Source organism: Phycodurus eques, chromosome 1 (assembly GCF_024500275.1).
Source record: "Phycodurus eques isolate BA_2022a chromosome 1, UOR_Pequ_1.1, whole genome shotgun sequence".
NCBI lineage: Eukaryota > Metazoa > Chordata > Actinopteri > Syngnathiformes > Syngnathidae > Phycodurus > Phycodurus eques.
In genome coordinates, this window is record NC_084525.1 from 26,874,553 (window position 1) to 26,897,765 (window position 23,213).

The 23,213-nt window shown below is 43.5% G+C and overlaps 1 protein-coding gene across 2 annotated transcripts in view; it reads right to left on the reverse strand.

The window, feature by feature from the left end:
• The window catches only part of plxna2 (plexin A2), a 262,874-nt gene that overhangs the window by 207,254 nt on the left and 32,407 nt on the right, over positions 1-23,213 (reverse strand). The window contains exons 2-3 of one of the 2 annotated variants that reach the window (XM_061685441.1): positions 16,005-17,305; positions 11,901-12,083 (exon numbers count right to left, since the gene is read on the reverse strand). In XM_061685441.1, the coding sequence (XP_061541425.1) occupies positions 11,901-12,083; positions 16,005-17,204 (1,383 nt within the window). In that variant the 5' untranslated portion in view covers positions 17,205-17,305. The remainder of the gene's footprint in view (positions 1-11,900; positions 12,084-16,004; positions 17,306-23,213) is intronic. The other variant, XM_061685452.1, reaches the window with a different exon arrangement.

Here is a 23,213-nt window from a genome sequence, read left to right on the forward strand (position 1 = left end):
AGAGGTTTGTGTACCAACAAAATCATTTCGCACATTCAATAACAACAAGCCTTGGTTCACTGCTAAACTTAAGCAGCTTCGCCAAGCTAAGGAGGACGCATATCAGAGCGGGGACAGGGCCCTGTATAATCGAGCTAGAAACCAGCTGACTAAAGAAAGTAACATTGCAAAGAGCATCTATGCAGCAAAGTTGGAAAATCAGTTTAGCGCGAACGACTCTAAATCAGTCTGGCATGCATTCCAATCGCTGACTAATTACAAGCGACGATCCCCCCAGGCTGAGAACAATAGCACACTAGCCAACGACTTGAATACCTTCTATTGCAGATTTGAAAAGGACAGTTTCACTCCACACACCCACCCGGCCGCACCCGCGACCACAATCACACCTCTGACTTCTGCGTTAACCATCCATGAACAGGATGTGAGACGCATCTTCAAACAACAAAAGATTAACAAAGCGGCAGGCCCGGACCATGTGTCCCCATCTTGCCTCAAAGTCTGCGCGGACCAGCTCGCTCCAGTCTTCACTCAGATCTTCAATAGATATCTGGAAATGTGCGAAGTTCCATCCTGTTTCAAACGCTCCACCATCATTCCAGTCCCCAAGAAACCTGCAATCTCGGGTCTGAATGACTACAGGCCTGTTGCTTTGACATCTGTGGTCATGAAGTCCTTTGAACGTCTCGTGTTGGACCACCTCAAGAGTGTCACAGGTCCCCTGCTGGACCCCCTGCAGTTTGCCTACCAAGCGAACAGGTCTGCAGATGATGCAGCCAACATGGGACTGCACTTCATCCTAGAACACCTCAAGAGTGCAGGGACCTACGCGAGGATCCTGTTCGTGGACTTCAGCTCAGCGTTCAACACCATCATCCCTGAACTCCAAGCTTCTCCAACTCAGCGTCTCACCTGCCTTCTCCCAGTGGATTTACAGCTTTCTGACGGGCAGGACACAGCAGGTGAGGCTGGGGGAGGCCACCTCATCCACACGCAGCATCAGCACTGGGGCGCCCCAAGGTTGTGTCCTCTCTCCGCTGCTCTTCTCTCTCTACACGAACGACTGCACCTCACCGAACCCGACTGTCAAACTCCTGAAGTTTGCAGATGACACCACTGTCATCGGCCTCATCAAGGACGGTGACGAGTCTGCATATCGACAGGAAGCGGAGCGGCTGGAGCTGTGGTGCGGCCGACACAACCTGGAGCTGAACACGCTCAAGACTAGAGATGAACGTGGACTTCAGGAGGCATCCTTCGCCACAGCTGCCCCTCACATTGTCCAGCTGCCTTGTGTCAACCGTTGAGACCTTCAAGTTCCTGGGAATTACAATCTCTCAGAACCTGAAGTGGGCGACCAACATCAACTCCGTCCTCAAAAAGGCCCAGCAGAGGATGCACTTCCTGCGGCTTCTGAGAAAGCACAGCCTGCCACCGGAGCTGCTGAGACAGTTCTACACAGCGGTCATCGAATCAGTCCTGTGTTCTTCCATCACAGTCTGGTTTGGTGCTGCTACAAAAAAGGACAAATTCCGACTGCAACGGACAATCAAAACTGCTGAAAGGATTGTCGGTACCCCCCTACCCACCATTGAGGACTTGCATGCTGCCAGAACTAAGACAAGGGCGTGCAAAATCCTCTGGGACCCTCCGCACCCCGGTCACCAGCTCTTCCAGCTCCTTCCCTCAGGTAGGCGCTATCGATCAATGCAAACTAGAACTAGTAGACATTCCAACAGCTTCTTCCCTCTTGCAATCAACTTCTTAAACAGCTAACCTATAATTGTTTGACTTGAGTTCGTGGTCACATTTCTGTGGGGCCAATTATGTATTGCTCGTGCACTCACTGTAGTTGTCTCGCCATGCTGTACTATTTGCATATACTGGCCACTCATGCCAGAGTAGCATCTGCTCCATTTGCACACTGATTGAGGAGTATCTGTAACATTTGCACAACCAACATTGTCCCAGATTATCGCACTACTCGTCACTTTAAACCGCATACACTCCTTGAAGTCTCAGTGCCCTTTGCACAATGGTCATTGCACTGGACTATTGCAATATTAGTCATTCGAACTGCTCTAAGTGCTAGAGGACTCTGCATCGTTTTGCACAATTGTTTTTTGTCAATGTCTTTATGTCTCCAAAGTGTTCTGTAAATTGACTGTCTGTTGTACTAGAGCGGCTCCAACTACCGCAGACAAATTCCTTGTGTGTTTTGGACATACTTGGCAAATAAAGATGATTCTGATTCTGATGCAGGCACGGGGAGAACATGCAAACTCCACACAGGCGGGCCCGGGATTTGAACCTCGGTCTGCAGAACAGAATTATATTGTTACTCCAACCAATTTTGCTTTGTTGTGCTTCACTTTAATTCTAATAATAATTAAGTAATTAATAATAACCCCCCCTCCTGCCCGATGACAGCTGGGATGGGCTCCAGCGCGCCCGCGACCCTAGTGAAGAGAAGCGGCTCAGAAAATGGATGGATGGATAATTAATAATAATAATGCATTTTATTTATGGGTGCCTTTCAGGGCACAGAAGGTCATCGTACGAACATAGTTAAAAGAAATCAAACAATTGAATAACAATTGGAGAACATAAACCATGAAATAAAATAGCAAATGATATGGGAAATGTTAAAGTGAATAGGCAGAGTATGTGTTTCAGAGGTCAGTTGGTAGTGAGTTTGAAAGGCAGGAGGTGGCAGAGCGACCAAAGGCTCTGCCCCCTGTGGGGGACAGACTAGCAGAAGCGACGGTGTGTTGGATGGAGGACGAAAATCGGAGAGAGCGGGAGGGTATGGCAACGTGACAGTGGTCAGCAAGATATGGCGGGCGAGGTTATTGATGGCCTTGAAGGTGCAGACCAGTATTTTATATTGGGTGTGGTATTGGAGTTGATGTAGGGGGTGAGTGATGTGGTGAGTGGAGGGGGTCCTTGTGATAATACGAGTTCTGGAGAAGCTGCAGTTTTTGTAATGACTTGTGGGGGAGACCAAACAGGAGCGCGTTGCAATAATCCAAGCGGGAAGTGATGAGGCTTTGAACGAGGACAGCAGCAGTGTGGAGGGTGAGGGATGGACGGAGGCGATTGATGTTTCCTACGTAAATAAGCAAGCAGACCAGGTGATGTTGTTTATGTGTACTTGGAAAGAGAGTGTGCTGCCCAGGATGACGGCATCAATAGATCTTCAAGTTTACTTTGTGTTTTGATTTCTTTTTGCAGCCAGTTTCGACAGCATTGTGTCATCTGCTGTGAAAATTGTTATGCCTCCGTTGTTTCAAATAGGAGTGACAACAAAACCTCCATCACAGATATTTTTGAATGATATAATTCCACATGATCAAAAGTAATCAATTGCTTTATCAGGCCTACTCCCATTTAGAAACTCGGCATACCTGTTCGGAGGTATTTAGTAGAAAGGAGCTTCGGTTCAAAGTCATTTGGACCACTTTGCCAACTGGATGAGATTTGATATTACAAACCTCAGCTGTTGTCCCGAGCCTCACTCCACGTTTCCTTTTCTGTCGTAGTCTCGGTGGTCGGGGAGGGGTGTAAATTGGTGGAAGAAAGGGTTGTTGACCACTTGTTTATGAGGGGTCGGAGGGAGCAGCTGCATGCGTTTACGAGCCTTTCAAGCACCCGACGCTTTAAGCATCTCGATCAGCTGCGGCCCTCGGCAACACCACGCTAATTTACACTCTTCCATTCTGTGTTGGCAGCCAAGCGAGCTGGCCATTAAAGCGCTGTGATGCCAACCAGCCCGACAGGACACAGGCCCAGTTAAACACCTGAACCACCCTCTGAAGTGGTCCAGCTCAGCTGCCTGGCATCACGTCCAAACAGGCTGCAAATGACTCATCAGCGCGTGATAGGAAGGATTAATTAGACTTTTAGATGCTCGTCAAGGCTGAAAGCTTCCTACATAAAGAGCCAGAAGTCTTTCAGTGCAAGTCAACTTGTGACTGTCATCAAACATAAACACCCAGCGCCCAGAGTGTAATGAGAGAAAACGTTTGAATTTACAGGCAGCTCTGTCTGTGCTCTTAAACGTTGCATTGCCCGATTAGAAATATATTTTAGTTGGGTCCACACCTTTAAGGTACCACCTAAATTTCAGATTGTCATACGTAATATAGATTAACGTTGAGATGTTTCAAGCATTTTTTGTGACTAAAACCCTTTTTACAATATCTGAACAAACTATTATGCTTGACTGCTGATTTGCTGATAACTTGTTAACTTGTCAACTTGTTGTGCAATTATAATAATATGGTGAGGTGATTAAATATTTATATCGTTTCACAGTCAAAATGGCCCTTTGAGGGGAACTGTAACGACAATGTGGCCTGTGACAAAAATAAGTTTGACACACCTGGTGCGTCATTCATCTGACTTCGTTTAAGGAAACGTGGGTTCAGTTCCCACTCAATGTTAATTGTTGTCTCTTCTTAATACGTGCCCTGTTATTGACTGGCAACCAGTCCAGGGTGTAGTCCGCCTTTCTCTCAGTCAGCTGGGATAGGCTCCAACTCCCTGTGACCCTGCACCAGATGAATTGTGGATGGTGATAGTTTGCAATGGTGTAGAACTGTACCGAACCTTCTTGCATAGCTAAATGTAACCACAATAATATCCAATAGACTACTGGGACAACTGTACCTCAATTGTGAAGAACTTTGTTACGTAATACAGCTCTTGCATGACATCTCCTTGACCCAGGCAAGTGAGTTTATTTTGTAACATTTCTTGCCAGGAGCAACCCTGAATAAAATCCTCCTAAATCTTAAATCCAGTATTTTTCCAGGTTCAACAGTGCTTAACCCACACTGTGCTATGTGAGGGGCACACAGGATGGATGATGTTGTTTGTCGTTGTCGAGCAGGGGGAATCCACAATGTGTGTCGACTGTGCTTGCCTTTAACACCCCCATTCATCTATCGCTGGCAACATCTTTTAACATCCAATTTCACATGCGCAGCCGTCTCCATCCATATCAAAGGAAGAGCTCCCAGCAGCTTGTCTCCTTCTTAATGTTGTCGTTACTCCCCGCCACTGTCGGCCCCAGCGTGGGATATGTCTGCATTGCGCGCCGCACGCAAGCACTAGTCCAATTTGCATGATGCAATTCTTGGCTGATGTGTTACTGGAGTAAACCGCACAGCGGATTGCTATTCGGTAATTTGACCTGCGGAGATTCCTCGGAGTCGTCCTCTCGTCTCCGGGTGACTATGATGCACCAGTGCAAGTTTTGAATTTGAATAGAACATTAAGTCTAAAGCCTCACTTATGTAGCTGCGCTGTCACTGACCTGTTTGGCTTCTTTTGCTGTACGTGTAACAGAAAAGAAACCGTGCCATGGCCCATAGTATTGATTTTTGCCTCGCTGTTTTCTGCTGAGGTGAACACCTTCTGGCCTCCATAATCAATCAGCACGATGCACAAGTCAACAGCCTTCCTCCTAGACTGATGTTACTCCAGGTTGGAAATAAATATACTCCCACATGCAGCATCACAGCATGAAGACTAGGTTTGGGCGTAAGTGATCGGGAAAATCATTCACATCCATGAGGTTCTGAGCTCAACCTCTTCAACTTGAATGCATAAGACAAGGTTGTAAAATAAATCCAGCATACTGAGAAAAATATGAGAATGTCAGCATCGTTTTGAAGATATATCGATGTGCTAAACTTGCCACAAGTTTAAGAACGTCACTCAATTGACTCTGTTCTTATACTGTATATGCTATTGTAATACTTACTAAAAGAATGTTGTTTGTTTTTTATTCAAATTGGCCATGTACCAAATTTCCTGTTTCCTTTGTGTTTTGATTTCAGACCCACCCTTTTGAGACCTTGTCTACATGGCAACCTTTTTTCCTCTTGTTTTTTATAAGTTATCTGTCAAGACAGAATCATTTCTGGAAATATCCCCATCACACAAAAACATTGAAAATGACTGAAAATGATGCTATACATATGCCAAATGTGTACAGAGCGATGTAATGAGGCCATAAAAAAAACTTGAAGGGGTGAACAGGTGACCAAAAAAAGAATCGGAACACCTATGAGGAGTGGCGACAAAGTCAAACTTTTCTGCGAGTTACTTTAGACTTAAATTCCAACAAAAGCCATGCCAATTGTGAAACCAACAAATGTCTGGCGTCTGGCTGTCCGCAATCGCAAATGAGCCACCCTCTTCTTCGTTTGTCTGTATGACTGTACAGACCCTTTCCAAATATTTAATATCAAGGTAAAAGTTTATTTCCATAATTCCATTCAAAACGTGAAACTTTCATATATTATAGAATCGGGGCCCCCAATTTAAACAATTTCAAGTATTTATTTGTTTATTTTACAGAATTTGGGCTTCCAGCTCATAAAACCCACAATATCAGGAATTCAACAAATTAGGATACTGTGACGAAATCACCATTTACTTCTCAGTTTTTGTAGGAAAAAAAGAAAGAAATTAGGGTCACATTAAATCAATCAAAATATGGTACTTTCAAAACGATATGTTAATCTTCAAAACTTGGTTGGGAATCCTTTTGCTTTAATCACTGCCTGGATGCGCCGTGGCATTGAGGCACACAGCCTGTGGCATTGCCTGGGAGTTAAGGAAGCCCAGATTTCCTTGATGCTTGCTGTCAGTTCTTCTTTGTTTTTGGGTCTGGTGCCACTCATTATCCTCTTGATAATACCCCATGGATTCTCAATGAGGTTAAGATCTAGCGAGTTGGCTGGCCAGTCAAGCACTGTGATGGCATGGGCATCAAACCAGGTTTTGGTGCTTCTGGCAGTATGGGCAGGGACCAGGTCCTGCTGGAAAATGAAATCTGCATCTCCATATAGATCCTCAGCAGGAGCAATCATGAAGTCCTCTAAAACATTCTGGTAGACTGTTGCGGTGGCCTTGGATTTAAGAAAGTAGAGTTTACCAACAGCTGCACTGGACATTGCACCACAAACCATGACTGACTATGAATATTTCACATTGGACCTCAAGCAGCTTGGGTTCTGTTCTTCACCTGTCTTCCCCCAAACTCTTGGACCTTGATTCTCGAATGAAAGGCACACTTTACTTTCATCGGAAAAGAGGACCTTGGACCACTGGCCAACAGTCCAGTCCTTCTCCTTGGCCCAGTTGAGATGCTTCCTACGTTGGCTCAGGCTCAGAAGTGTCTTGACCCGAGGAATCCGGCAGTTGTCGCCGAATGTGGTGGTTTTTGAAGCTGTGACTCCCGCCTCATTCCACTCTTTCTGGATCTCTGCGAGGCTCTTTAGTCATCTCTCTTTGATAATCCACTGAAGTCCACAGTCATCTCTTTTGCTGGTGCATCTTCTCCTGCTAAATTTTTTCCTTCCATGCTCAGACACAGCACTCTGTGAACAGCCAGCCCCCTTTGCGATGAACTTTTGTGGCTTACCCATCCTATGGAGGGTATCAATGATGGTCTTCTGGCCAAATCTGCAGTCTTGCCCATATTGAACCCAAGTGAGACAATTGAACCAAACTGAAGCAATTTAATGACACCTGGGGAAACCTGTGCAGGTGCTTTGAGTTTAGTAGATGATTAGTGTGTGACGCTCAATTTAAAACATGTATTGGCCTGCAAAATTTGGGCTGATTTCTTCACAGTATTGTAATTTTTTTAATTCCTGATTTTGTGGGTTTTATGAGCTGGAAGCCCAAATTATTTTAAAATAAAAAAATAATTGAAATTGTTTAAATTGTGGGCCCTGAATATATAATCTATGAAAGTTTAACCTTCTGAATGGAATTATGGAAATAAATGAACTTTTCTTTGATATTAAAATTTTTTGGAAAGGCTCTGTATTATACTGCCCAAACCACCCACCACTCACCCCCCACCACCCCCGGTGACCAAGGCAGGCCCACCAGATAAAATTTAAGTATAAAACCACAATGCACAAAGTGTTAAATTACTTTACATTCTAGTTAATTATTTTTTTGGGTTGATGCTGGAACAGATTAAAGGTTTTTCTATTGCTTTTAATGGGGAAAGATTATTTGAGATGCACGTTCTTTGAGTTAAAAGCATGTCACGGAACAAATTGAACTAATATCTCAAGGCACCACTGTAACTACGTTGTAACTCCTCTTTTCATCTCAATTGGCTTAACCTTTACCGACTTTTTTGTTTTCACAGGGAAACCTCAGCGTCCAATAAAAAAACGTTGCTGTACTAACTAGCAAGTATTTATGCTGGTGTCAGTTCAATTATAAATGGTAACCGACCCATTTGCTTCACCTCGCCTCCTTAGTGACTACTCACTCTTAACCCCTCAACCTTAAACAATCCCCGGCAAAAGCCTGCCAGGAAGCCTGTGCGATCCCCCATGCCTTTGCTAAGCCCCTGCATAGCACTGGGAACAGTTACAGCACATGCTGCAGCTAGTCTGCTGGGAGAAGGTTAAGGATTGAATGGGTAAGTGAGGGGTGTAGCGCCAGGGGAGTGGAGGTTCTTTGGGATGGGTGCCAATCCAATTACAGGCAGCAGTGCAGCCTTGGTTGCTTTGGTATCAGCGCTGAATTAGCATTTCGATGCTGTTTTCCCCCGTCAACCCTCTTCCAAAACACACAAACACACACACACACACACACACACACATCGCCATCCTTTTGCTCCCATATCTCCCTCTGATGACTTGTTGTTGCTTCTCACTCCCTGTACCTTTCCCCAAGATGCTTATTTCTCCAATAAAAGAGGCAGAAGGTATAAAAGTGGAGATCATCAGCAAAGCATTGAAATTTTGTCTCCCTCAAGCTGTTGCTTGTGAAGGAAGCCGGCAGCGTCGAAGCACGCTCGGTGGGAACTTATCAGCCCCGTGCAGGGCTCCTGCCCCTCTGGGACACCTGAGGGAGTGTATGGGTAACACTCCCGATAAAAACACATCTATGTTTTCGACACTCCCTAATGATTCATTAGTCACAACCCGGTGCAGAGGTAATATTTTGCTTTTGCACATGGCTGCAACTGCATTTGGTCACTCTGTTTCACGCACATCAGGGTGATAGTCATCATTGCAGCATGCACTCCCATGCAAATTGTGACTAGCCCTCATCCAATGACATATTTGCATGGAAATGTTTGCACCACTGGGGGCTGTTGTGCAAGACGGATTAATTCAACACGCAACATAAGAGCTAGTTTGATGCAACTCAAGTCATGTTAACTGGGTCTTGGAATGCAGATAAAAAATTAAACGTACCTTGAAATGCATGGCTATAGCCAACCACAATGCACCCCACATTTCATTCATCCATCCATCCATTTTCTGAACCGCTTATCCTCAAGCGGGTTGCGGTAGTACTGGAGCCTATCCCAGCTAACTTCGGGCAGGAGGCGGGGTACACCCTGAACTGGTTCCCAGCCAATCGCAGGGCACATAGAAACAAACAACCATTCGCACTCATATTCACCCCTCCGGGCAATTTAGAGTCTCCAATTAACCTACCATGAGTGTTTTTGGGATGTGGGAGGAAACCAGAGTACCCGGAGAAAACCCATGCAGGCACGGGGAGAACATGCAAACTCCACTCAGGCGGGGCCGGGATTTGAACCCCAGTCCTCAGAACTGTGAGGCAGATGTGCTAACCAGTCTTCTACCGTGCCGCCACATTTCATTCCATTCATTATATTGTACATAAACTGTATATAAAAGCTCCACAATAAAACAAACATTTCGAGCTTGTCATCTTAAATGAAACTGGTGGTTGTCTTTGGAATAACATGAACTCTATGTGGTGAAAAAAATCATAACTTTATCAAAGTTAATGAAAGAGCCAACCTTCTGGCCCCAAATACTGCTACAAACACATACAATTTGAATCTTTCCAATTAATACAGTGACCTTTGTCCCGCAAACAAATAATCTCTGAAGACTTCGAAGAGATTTTTTTGCAAACCGATATACCCAAGAAAACGAATTGAAGGGACTATTCCCTTGTGAATACATTACAGTGTATTTTAGCAACTACCTGATATCATGAAAATATGCTCCCTGGTGGCTGTAATCAATATCCTATAGGGATGATTGCTTGTCATCATTCAGAATCCCCCAATATCCTGAAAATAACAATTATGGGCACTTGAGTCATCCATTAACTTACAATTATCGTGAAGATTTGAATCTACATTAAGGTTATAAAATTTGGAAACCAATAATTATCTTGAAAAAAATATTCTACAAGTCTTTCCCATTGTAAAAATTATTTAAAATCTGAACAGTTTGATACAGAGTAACCATAACAGTTTGTGTTCGACCTCATATGTCCCACTCTAAATATTTAAATAAACCATTGTAGAGTCAATTGAATGATCAGTCCTGCTTGCTGAAGCCATTTGGAGATGGAAAAGCTCAACATTCATTTCCTGCGCTGACTACTGGACCGTGTAAAAATGCTTCCATTGTAGATGGCCTTCTCCCATCCTGGTTAATTCCTACCAGTGTTGGTGTTACTGTGGTTACAGTCACGCCCCTGAGAGCAGCCAGCCTTAGTACACAGCAGCAGGAGAAGCTATTCTGCATGGATTCCCAAGCAAGTGGCAGCAGATCAGAGCTGTCAGCCTCTGGAGGACTCGGGCAAGTAAGACAATGGAGGAAAACCCCACTTTTATGTCTCATCTCATTTTACCAAGTATGAAAAAGGGATGTAAATAATTTAGCACCACAAACATTAGAATACATCCAGTGAATATTCTCTTCTCCACACCCTGACGTATTGATTAAATTATGAATAGGCAGAGACCAAAATAACTCATGCCACGACTATTTGTGAAGCAGCAGACCTGAAGGAACTTTTTTGAAACAGGTGTCCATAAACCTTTCGTGACAATCTTTTTGTTTTCATTGCAGCTGTTGTGGTGTTGGAGGAATGGGGCCCACAGATGCGGACACTCTGCTGCTGTCAATAAAAATGAAAAATAAAATCATCATGGAAGGTGGGACAAACCACTCAACCAGGGGAGTAAATGTATAGAAAGCAGTGACTGCATGCAATATTATAGTTTAATTTTTAACATCAAGACCAAATAAAAACAAAGCAAAGTCCATCGATCTAACCAATAAATAGCCAACAGTGCTTCACTGCATCCTAGCGGTGCCTGTGCAAGTCACGTGTTTGCAACCAAGACGAATAGCAAATGACTAGAAACCACAAATTCCAACATCCATTGTGGTAGCTCTGAGTACGGTAGGAACCAAAATTTGCCTCACCAAAAACAAGCTAGCACCTTACACACTTTATAAACATGGGTGTGAGCAATTGCATCAATTTAACAAGAACTCATATTTTGGAATTCTACCAAGACAAATCTTATAGATTACATTACACACCATTGCACCTTTCAAGGGAGAGGTCCGGTGTAATATTGTGTTCCTATGGCTTGGGTGTGAACTTCCTCATTATAGACTGGCCTGCAGCCATTTACACACAATGACGTCCCTCATCCAAGACCGGAGGGGGCAGGGGTGTTAGTGCATGGGTCAACTGTCAATGGGCCGCAGGCGGAAAGGTGCCTATTTAAATTAATGGGCCATTGCAGTTTATTCAACACAGCGACTCTGGAGCTCACTTAACTAGCAACTAGAAATGACAACTACAATGAACCTTCCATCATCATTACACCTGGCTGACAGCCAGCATTATATAATAATATATAAGGAAGGATGTACGTTTCTCTGTAATCATGATCTGTCTGTGCAGAGTCAGAGCACTTTACAACAGTCATGTTTTGACTGACCAATAAAGTCCAGTGGTTTGCCATGGTATGGTTGGAAAACGATATACTGTAAGTCTACATCCTCCACGGTAGTCCTTGCATCACCCTCTTCCAGTGCAAGAGAAAAAGAAGAAGCACTCACCTTCTTAAGGCGTCCACTCTTTGTTCCCACAAAGGCCACGCAGTAGCCACTGTAGACGTAGGAGATGACTGAGGTCATCCGGTCGCGGGTCTCAGTGTAGAGGGTGTGTCCAGTCACCAGCTGGGAGCCACCGAGAGGCTGGTTTATGTCCAGACCGCAGAAAGAGTCATCGATGGGCACCGGCTACAGATTGGGAGAATGAGAAGACAAGTGAGATCTATTGCGGTCCCCTTTGACTTGAAACACACTGCAGGGAAACAAGACAAAAATACTTCAGAGTGAGACAGCCGAGAACCAGACGAGGCATATAAAAGACGACAGCTCAGTGAGGAGGGAGGATGAAGGTGACAGAGGAGGCAGAGTTTTGGTTACAGTGTCAGAGAATCGCGGGCCGATCAAGGTGAGCTTAGGGGGAGAAAGGTGGAGGCAGTGGCATGCAACACAGAGAGTGACTCCTCAGATAGACAAAGGTTTGCCTTTATCTCGGGAGACGTGTTTGGTCACCGCATGACAACGCCACCTTGCCCTGACTGCGGCTCATTACCCCTACCTACAATGCCGCCTCAGATGTAAAACTGATGCTTTTTGATAATGATGAGCTGAGCCACACTGACATTCCTACACAATCAACACAAAGATGGTTTTCCATGTATCTTGGTTGGAGGGTTGGACTCTATGACTACCAGAATTGATTAGATTGACTTGATTGTAACAGAAAAGTGAATGAAGAAATATTTACAAATAATCATTCATGCATGTAAACACATACTAAGTGTATGAATAGCATGGAGCATTAAGACCTTTTAAAGGGTCTTCTAAAATATCTCATATTTATATATTACGTGCAAATGCCATGCATATTGACCAGAGAGCTGCAGCCTTTTCATTTTTTTTCAAGCCAAACCAAAAAAGATATTTTTGCTTTTCGCTGTTATCTATGCCAAGGGTGTTACATCCATCCAGCCATTCATTTTCAATACAGCTTGTCCTCATTCCTCATCCTAGCTGACTCTGGGCGAGATGAAGGGTAGATCCTGGAATGGTCGCCACTGTCGCCAGTCCATCGCAGGGCAAATATAGACAAACCACCATTGACACGAACACCTACGTCAAATTGAGAGTCTTCAATTAACCTTACATGCATGCATGGGGACAACATGCAAACTCCGGAGGGCCTGGGCAGTGATTCAAACTGGGAGGTAGAAGTGCTAAACACTACGGCACTGTATTACAGTAGTATACTACAATATAGTTTGTCCATCCATCCATCCGTTTTCTGTATCGCTTATCCTCACTAGGGTCGCGGGCATGCTGGAGCCTATCCCAGCCTCTCTCTGGGTTACGATTACTGTCTCTTCTTCATCTCTCCCTACTGTATGTCAGCAAGGTTTGTTAAGGGAAATGAGAGGGGATTTTAGGAGAACAAGCTGTATAGCTGGAGGGGAATAATTGCCTAACTATTAACAACCACGCCCTCCACTTTATTTCCATTTATTTCCTTGTTTTCCTTTGTCACATTAGTGACTATCGCTACGGGGACGTTCCACATCAGTGTTCTTGATTATAAAATGTGAATCTCTCAGTGTAAATATTTAATGTTCATTTACATTGTGCTCACACCAAATGAATGTGATGGGAAGACTTGCAGCTGTTTGGGAAAAAACATAGATAACCAATAGCAATAAGTTAAAACAGACTTTTATGTTTTTCGGGGCTCAAGAATATTTGGTTGCGATTACATCAGGATTGTTTCAATGACGCACACATTTGCACACTTGGCACTGCAAATTCCGATGGACCCCATGTGGTTTAGCCTAGATCCTCCCCCACTTTATCACAAATCTCACTCAGGCAACATAGCAGAAAACCTATAACCATTATCTTTAGTGGAGCTAAAAAAAAGCACATAACTCTTCATCAAAGAATAGTGTAACATTTAATCCAAGTAGAGAACATGGTTGCTACGCCCGTCCTTCTTCACATTCAAGTAATCTCATTAAAAAGTCTTTCATTTGGAATGGAACTGGAATTAAGTTTGTGCAAGATGTGACAGGATATCGGCGTTTAGAAATTCCTCTCCCAGCATCGTTATCAATCTGAACATCCCTTTGCTCTGACTTGTGCTTAATTGGTAGCCCTGCTGTGCGATAGTCGATAGGCGTCAAGCTATTCTGATAAGACAGAATTCCACAGAGCAGTCTTTCCTCTGCAGGACCAGACTATGGAGATGTCGTGACGCTCCAGATGGCACAAAGCTGGACGGCCAGGCAATAAATCTTTGATTGGCCGCTGTGTATGAATCCCTCAGCTCTATATCCCAGCCCCAGCGTGGCGGGCTAAAGGATCTGCAAGAAGGGAATGAGAGCTGGGGGGATACTTATGGAACACGCTGCCTGCCGACTGTTAGCAATGGAGCAGAGGAAAGATGCTTTTACTGCATGTGAAAATGAGGGAGTCTTCATTGTATTTGGATGCCTGGTATTCTTGACTGGCATAATTTAAATGGCAATGAAAATGTGTAAATGTCTTATGTTTGAGTCGAATAAAAAACATCCATATTCAATTGTGTCTAATGTGAACATTATATGTATTCTTGTGCCATGTCTGTCACACTTCACTTCAAATCAAAACTAATATCCAGATTGGTGCTGTCCAGAGACAAACTTAGATCTCCACGTAAGATTTTGACTTTTTGACATACTGGTAATATGACTCTTTTCTCCTGCATACGCTATTAAAAAGTGTGTATTCAACCAACCAATGCAAACATCTTATGTTTTATTATTCCATGAACTGCCCTTCCAAGACATAGTTCATCTTTAGACCACACATCCCAACACATTATTGTTTTTGTAACTTTATATCAATGACGTCACATCATATCATCTCCATGGCAGACTTCAATGGTGCAGCACTGTTCGATTTGGGGATTTAACAGCATGCAGACATTGCTAGCGCAGCTGACATCCTCTTGTTAAATGTCATTTGTATAAGCTTCGAGACTTTGTCATCCATTGACACCCATCTACATAATCCATAATACGGGATGGATTTATGGGTAAGAACACGGTTTTAAGGACGGTATTATTTCACATCTTCTTGTCACAAATATTGTGCATCCTGGGCTGTGGCATGTTACAGCAGAGCCCCATGATGCTACAGCTGGCAGAATGTAGTGGGCGGTACAGCATGGCAGGTGACGCCTGGCACCCTTCAGCACACGCTGGGATGATTTGGTATTCTGCTGGAGATGGTTAAAAAAAAATAATTCACTAATTTGTCACTACTGTCATTGCAGTTTCCTCTGTCTCCACATTGCCCTTCCACTAACCTCTTCTCGCATCTCAGAGACAATGAACCCAATAGAATCCCCTAATGCTAACCACCTCTGACATTCTACTAATTAGTAAGTCAATGATTTTCACAAAAGTGGTCAAGTGTTTGCCCAAGGGGGAGGGATTAGCTACAAAGGTAAAATGATCTGTGTTCTTCAACATCATGAGACCCTAAAGATATATGTGGACCTACAGGACAGATCACAGGCTTATACTATTGACATGCGTCACCCACAACTCATTAAAATATTCTTAAATATCTATTAGCAATTAAAGGCAATGGCGGACTACAGCCTCCTGGGGAATGAGGGAAAATCAAGAGACTTCAGACCTCAGTGGCCTTCTTTCAAAATGATAATTGGACTTTTTACAAGGAATGGTGTCTACTCCTGCATCTGAAGCACTCACTACTGCTTCCTGAGCCAGGAAGACACGATTGTTGGTTTTAAACCCAAGGAGAATATTATCACTTATTGTACTGTATGTACATTTATGACATTAACATCCATATTACAGGATGTTCCATGGACTGGTTCAAACTGCACATCTAAACGGCAAAACATGTTTATTTGTATATACAGTAAAACTTCAAACAGTCACAATAAGGGCCAGTCATTGGTACTTTCATTTAATTGAGTTGTAGTGAGAAGATGCCATAATTACTGTTATTTTTTTCCATGTTAATTTTAGTCTATAAATAATAGAACAGAAACATGTAACAGTGTATTTGTAAAAAGGTGTTATTGAGTGTCTAACGAGTGTAACTCACTGCTTTGGTGCACTGCACATCCTTCCCAAGAAGCCAGTTGAGCTCCAGGTGCCCTTCGCCCTGGTAGCAGGACTGCAGGCGCTCTTTGATGCGTGCGTTGATGTCGCGGATAGTGAAGGCGCAGAGCGCGGAGTCATCGGGCGGATGGTGAAACTGCTTCTGGCCTTTGGAGAATACGGCGAAGAGCACGTCGTCTTGAACACCGATGTGAAGCGACGCGGCGAGGATGCTGCCCGGCTTGCCGAGGTAGGCGGCCTGCAAGAGCCGGTACTCAACGCCGTTCTTCACGCAGCCAATGGGGAGGGAGACGTATGAGTGGAACTTGCGGTCGTCCTTGCAGAGGCGAACGATGCGGGAAGTATAGAAGAGGTCACTGGCGGAGCCGCTTGACGACATGCCGTTCTCTGGTGTCTCGGGCTGAACAGTCAAAAAGTACACAAAGCTGCCACTAGCAAAACCATAAATGTAGTAGATGTCGAAGTGGGACACGAGTGCGAGCGTGTCTGATGGTATCTTGATTAAAGAGGAAACAAAGTCGGTGTGCAATTCGTAGTCAAGCATTGCGGAAGATTCCGGGTCACGGGGAAGCTTTCGGCTGGATATGGTAGGGAAGTAGTCCTGTTTTCCATCAACTGCAGTACCGATAAACAAGGTGCAATCCTGGCCTTGTGAGGGCACAATGACCCCGTACATGGTCCCAGTCTGGTTGACACTGGAGAGGTAGTGCTCTTTCTTATGGGAAGGCTCCACTAAAATAAAAAGGTCATCCAGTCGAAGGAGTTTGCAGACACCCTGGTAAAGGCTGCCGCACGCCAGCAGACGGTTCTGCGAGTAGTCGATGAGAAGAAGCTTGTTGACGTTGTTGGTCGAGACCAGAGGCTCTGAGCAGGGCTGCACTATCAGGGGTGGGTAACAGGCCTTGTTGTCATCCTCTGGGCCTGTGTCATGCGACACCAGGAGGGTCAGGTTTCCCGAGAGCTTGTACACACGGTTTACGGCGCCGATGTACACGGCTCCTGTGGTTTGGTGAACAGTGAGGTGGTTGAAAAACCAGTCCCGCCGCTCTGGGTGGAAGCTAGTGAATGTCTGCCCGCTGGACTGAACCAGGAGCGCTAGGAGCCAGAAGGTTAGCAAAGGAGCTAATAATCCCATTCTGGCCTCAGGCATTGAAGTCCTGTGCAAAGCCTTTATGTTTACCATGCCTTTTAGGAAAGGATGAAGAGTGAATGGAATAAGAAAGGAAGACTGATGGAGATCTTGTTTTGGTTGTTGAAGGCTAACTTGTCAGTCCAAGAGTCTTTCTGGGGAAAAAAAAAAAAAAGAGAGGAAAGCGAGTGTTAATTAGCCCATATGACTCACATATAAAGAGGGTCAAGGTTCATCCTCAGTTAAAGCAGTGTCCAATCCAGTTGGAGCGAGCAGATTAAAAAGACAAAGGGAGGAAACGGTTACAGTGCACATTCCAAAGGAGCTGCTTGAACACCGCAAAAAAGTCAAGGCAAGTTACAGCAGTGGAAATTAGCCTGACCTGACTCCCCCAGAAGCCCCTCATACCCACCTGCCCCACTGCCCGCGACCACTATGACACAATGACAAAGACACATATTACTCACAAACCCCGTTCACATCACAGTGACTCATCACATTCCAATTATTACAAACAAAACTCATTTCTCAAGTAAATCACCATCCGTTCCCTTTGTCGCTGGGATTTGATATTATCACAATATACACAATGTTACCAATAATACCATGATACATTGATAGTGGTGTAATTCAATATATGTATTTTTTAATTCAATTTTATTTATATCACACCAAATCACAACATACTGTAAGTTGTCTCGAGGCACTTAACATATGGAGCAGCTCAAGAACCACATTCCTCACACGTCAAGACAGCAACTTAAAGCAATCTGAAAATGAAAAAAATAAAAATAAAAATAAAAAAACAGAACATTATCTAACATTAAAAGGTTACTATTACTTAGTTTGTTTGCTAAAAACAAAACACAGGACATTTTACAAACTTATTTAAAATAAGAGAAGATTTAACTGAAAATCGCATTAGGGTAAAAGGTCAAATTAAGTAACGGGACATCCGGCAACCCTAAAAACAATATTTGACACTTGTGTCGATACTTTACCGTAAGAGTAAATGTTTGTCACATGCCTGGGCTGCTGTTTTGCACAGGTTTACTGTTTTCATCTGCTGCTGATATTAACAGATTGCATAGGACTGAATCCCAGACAGGCCCAAATTCCTCCCTAAATATGTGTGTATCAGATGCACGTTCACAGCCACATCACGCAGCATGTATCAGCACACTCGATCATAAGCAGCAGTGCGAGGGGCTAACAAGTGGAGAGACAATGGGGCTAAATCTCAAAATCAAGTACGATTAGGCGTAGCGATGCAGCAAGGGTAATTAGAGTGGAGCTAGAGGAGGTGAGCGGGGGTGAAACGGGTGTTGGTTGAGCTGCCCTGCATCGTTCACCAAGCTCTGAATTTACATTTCCAGCAGCGAGGGGCGTCACAAATCAAAGGTGATGAATGTTTGGAATAATCAGAGTATTAACAAGCACTTGATGGCATGATGAGGATGCATTCAAGGCAGGTTTGATTCGAAGATTTGGGATTTCCTCTGAAGCTTATCAAGGCATTTATAGACCTCATTCTGAATCTGCTGGCAACGATGATAATACAACATTTCAATATAACATGGCTTGTCCTCAGGTCCTTCTCAGACTCACCTATGGACTAGGCTGTATACTGTATGTGGTGCAATTAACCTTACATAACATAATTTTTTCGGGTTCATTTACATACAGTATTACTGACAGTGGTTAGCTTGTCATTCTTGTATGAGTTAAGAATGTTAAAATGTTACTCAAAATATTAGTAGAATTAATACAGGTTCTGTGATAGTGACAGTTTGACCCTGGAACTGTTTCAAACATTTTTATTTTATTTTATTTTATCTTTTTTTTTTTTTTATTCAGTGGAAACCTTGGTTCACAAATGCCCCTTCTGAAGAATAACTAAAAAATTCAGAGAAATATTGCTTTAGTTCACAAACTGAGATTCAGTTAATGACACAATATATATATTATAACCCTCGGTATGGCTACCAAGAAAGTCAAAAGTAGAAGTGATATGAGGAAGCCATGAAAAGTGTTGCATTTCTGGAACTAGAATTAATTAATAATTAATCCTATTTCCATTAATGTTAATGGGAACAAAAATATATTCAGTTCACGAAGAGGCCCCACTGTACAAACAAATGCCTGAATAGTTTTCAGCCTCAGAGGTTCTAGTATAAAGAGGGTGATGTCTTATTTGTTCAGAATATCTGTTCCTAAATAGTTAAAGCAGGCTAACCACGTAATGATTTTTAACATCTTAACAGATGTGTGATGTAAAACATTGCAATGTGTGCTTCATGCTTGTATAATGTGTGTTGTGTAGATGACCAACACATCACAGTCACCACACACATAATATGTTTGCTGCTGTATTACCAAGAGCGTGAGAGGCATCCAGACTGCTAGAAAATACAAGGAATAGGAAAGAGTAGCAGGAGAAGCAAATAGAAGAAGCTATGCTAACTGTTAGCCTCTCTGTTCTGTTCTTGTCCTTTTGATTCTGTGACACATTACACAAACAGTCAACACAACTAGTTGCTCCTCTATTTGTGTCTGGCAACAGTGTGAGCTTTAGGTCGCTTTCTCATTGACTATTTTTCATAAATTACTAAAGTATGATGATGATTATTATTATTATTATTACAGCTCAGTCAAACTTGGACTGAACTACACTTAAGGACTTGGAAGCGTAAATATTGAACAGGGTTAGGACATTTATGATTGTCAGGTACAGATTGTTTTTGAGCAGATCGAGGAGGAAAACTTACTTATAACACACCCCACACCACAGGATAATCGCTCAGGATAATCTTTCAGAGACATTCGAGAATTGGGCCTTTGGTGACTTTGATCGAAAGAAAGGGGGAAAAAAACACAAATTTGGCCCAATTGTTGGTAAAGGTATGCGTCTAGCCTCATGCTTCAGGTTGGACCCTCAGCAATTAATTTATGAACAGTATTTTAGCTGTCATCTAGTCATCCCAACACCTTTCTTATTCCAGGTCAAGAAATGAATATGACTAATCAATCGCTATTGTTTGCATTTATATGGTAATTTCTGTCTCTGTAAATCTGACTCTGCATAAAAAAAGAGCGGCACTTTTAAGTACATAGTGCAAACGCTTACAGCGCCGTTGTTTTCATTCTTTTCCAATCCAATACTCAAATGCTGAACTCTGCGAGGTCGACATTTAGTGCGACAAAGACGCAGTCATGCTATCAATCAGAACAAAGACTTGGTTTCAAGCCATATGAATTAATCACCTTGTGGGGGGCACATATTTATACTGTTTATTCAGTCCCCATGTGCAGCATGAAAAGGGAGTAAGTAAAGATGGATGTGAGTCAATGTCGTACAGAAACCATTAAAGGGTTTTGGGGCAGTCGCATAAAAATTCCCAGGGGGTAAACGGCCGCAAGACTGGTGTGAAAAGCTGGCTCAGCAGCGGGCTTATTTTACCTCCAATGGGATCTACTTTGTACACCGAGTATGTACAAACTCAAACAAAGAGCACGGCGGACTACAGGCAAGTAAGACGTGGGCGGGGATTTTTCTTGAAAATACCTATTTCTAAGAAAAAAAAACGGAGAAAAAGAGCTTTTTGTGAAACGATTCATTTCAAGCAGATGATAACCCGGATCAGGCTCATTGTAATCGGAGTCCGAATGTCCGTCGGCAGTCGACATTTCGGGGGAGGTGGTTTGGGATATGGTCGCAATCTCACCGCGGGCCTTCGAACACTCGACGCCACCAGTGTTACACGGCGTTCGTTGTTGTAGCGTCATCCCTTTCTTTTTTGGGAAAAGCACCATCGTCATCCTTTTTGGCATGAGCGAAACTCTGTTTTAGAGTAAATTGTCTGTGTTTATCCATGGTTTTTCACTCTAACTGTGGATCACCCTGTCTGTCTCTCTCTCTCTCTCTCTCAACCACGCCCCTACAATGTTCCAACACGTCACATGGGTCCTCACCGGTTATGGGCTTTCTCTCACGTGCTGAGAAAGTTCTGATCAAAGCTACTGGTGTCATCTGGTGTCAATTTATCATGCTAAAATCCTTCCCAAGCATTAGATACTGATTGTGGAGCTTCGCCAAACCCTCTATAACAATTGTATTAAAAGAAACACTGAAAACATATTAATAGGTCTTTGGCACTAAACGAATGGGTTTACACTGAAAACAATACATCATTGGCACTAAATTAGTTAACATAGCTAGAAGCTAAACATGTGCAAACAATAACTCGTTTTTTTTTGGGAAGGGTTCATTTGTAATTTGATTATTGCTCTACATTGTACGGATGTTTTGTCGATTGTGCAGAATGCACAACCCTACAGCTGGGAAAGGCCCAGAAAGGAGGGCTTTGTTGACTTTTGAGCAGAGGTTTACAGAAAAGACTACTTGGAACGGCCAGCATATCACCACAGAGCACCACAAGGACCAAGCATCTCTCACACTCACTTTTCAACAATGAATAGGGTAAGTTCATCATTTTAATAAGCACATTTAAAATAAATTTTGAAAAGGCTTTGCAATCATTTTTAGGAACCTATGAAAAATGTAATGCTCCAGTGAAGAGTGCAAACTGTTCAAGAACATTTAACACTTGGTACTTATTTTGGTTTGTTATCTACCCTTTTACCTGTTAGAGTAAGCCTTTATATTTTTATTAAAATGTTCTTTATTGCTGGGATAGGCGTCAGCACGCCCGCGACCCTAGTGAGGATAAGCGGAACGGAAGATGAATGAATGAATGGTACGTGTGTAGCGGACATGCTCCCCGCAACCTGAGGTGTCACGGTGACTCCCCCACAGCTTGATAAACTGCATTCTACCCTGCGGCCTTGCTGTTCGAGACAGCCACTAGAAGACACCTACTGGACCCTAAATTAATTAGCAGGGTCCCCTCGAAATCTTGGTATACAATCATCATAGAGTACTTTTCTTCGTTTGAACTGACATGAGCCAAAAGGGACAGATCAACAAATGTGCACGCAAGGCGCCACCCACTGGCATTTGAGAGTACTGCAACCCGTAACCAAAGATAAATGTCTGTTTTGATATTTCACGAACTCTGCAGAAATATTCCAAATGTATGCCTTGATGTCTGTGTCAGTGTGTCAACTTTACCGGTGCAGCTGCAAGACTTTGAGAACTGTTTGTCCTGATTTGAAACCCCAAGCAGCATGAAATACGACTGAACCACAAGCAGTTGATTTGCCAAGATTAAAGCTTAAAAAGTAATTTTATATGCTTGACCTATGAATAAAGAGTACAAAGTTGGGAGTATTTTTACATAAATATATAGTTTTAAACCCATTTTATGGGTCAAAATGTAGACTAGATTCAAGCTGACTGGTGTGGTCTTGTCTGGTCCTCGGTCCTCTTTGAACACGCCACCTGGGTATTTAACCCATGACTCCAGCCGCCCTCTCTCTTGGTTCTCCGCTCTTGCCTTGCTCCCTGGCTCTTGCTATCAGCTCCCTAGCTATGGGGCGGCCTTCGGCCAACCTTCCCCCCTCCCCTTTCTTTGTTCGGGCACACTGCTCGGTAACCACGGCTCTTGGGTATAGAGATCCAGCTCCCTGGCCTCCGTGAAGCCTCTGAGCCTCCAGAACAGTTACTGCTGAGCTACCAGATACGCTCCCAGCCAAACGTGAGTTCTCTGAACTTGCTAGCGGATCCCGGGAACAGGCGGAGAGAGAGACTGTCTTATTCTCCGAACGAGGCGTGACGAACAACAATCTTTCTTCTTCCGCCTCTTTTGTTTTGGTTTCATTTTTCTGCATCTTTTTTCTCATTCGACCAAACCTGTCTCCGTGCTTCCGGAGAAGACTGAGACAGATCACCTCACCGACAAGCTGATCAACGTTCATGAGTAGATATTGCAATTGTCGCCAGGATGTACAAGATTAGTGCCTTATTAATTTTGGGGAAATTACTAGTTTCACACAAAATCCAAACTTTGCTCTCTCTCGCTTTGACTCAACCCATTAAAACGCTCACATTCACATTTTTAGCCCAACAGCACACGATGTCCTATTTCCCTTTTTAAGCGCCTA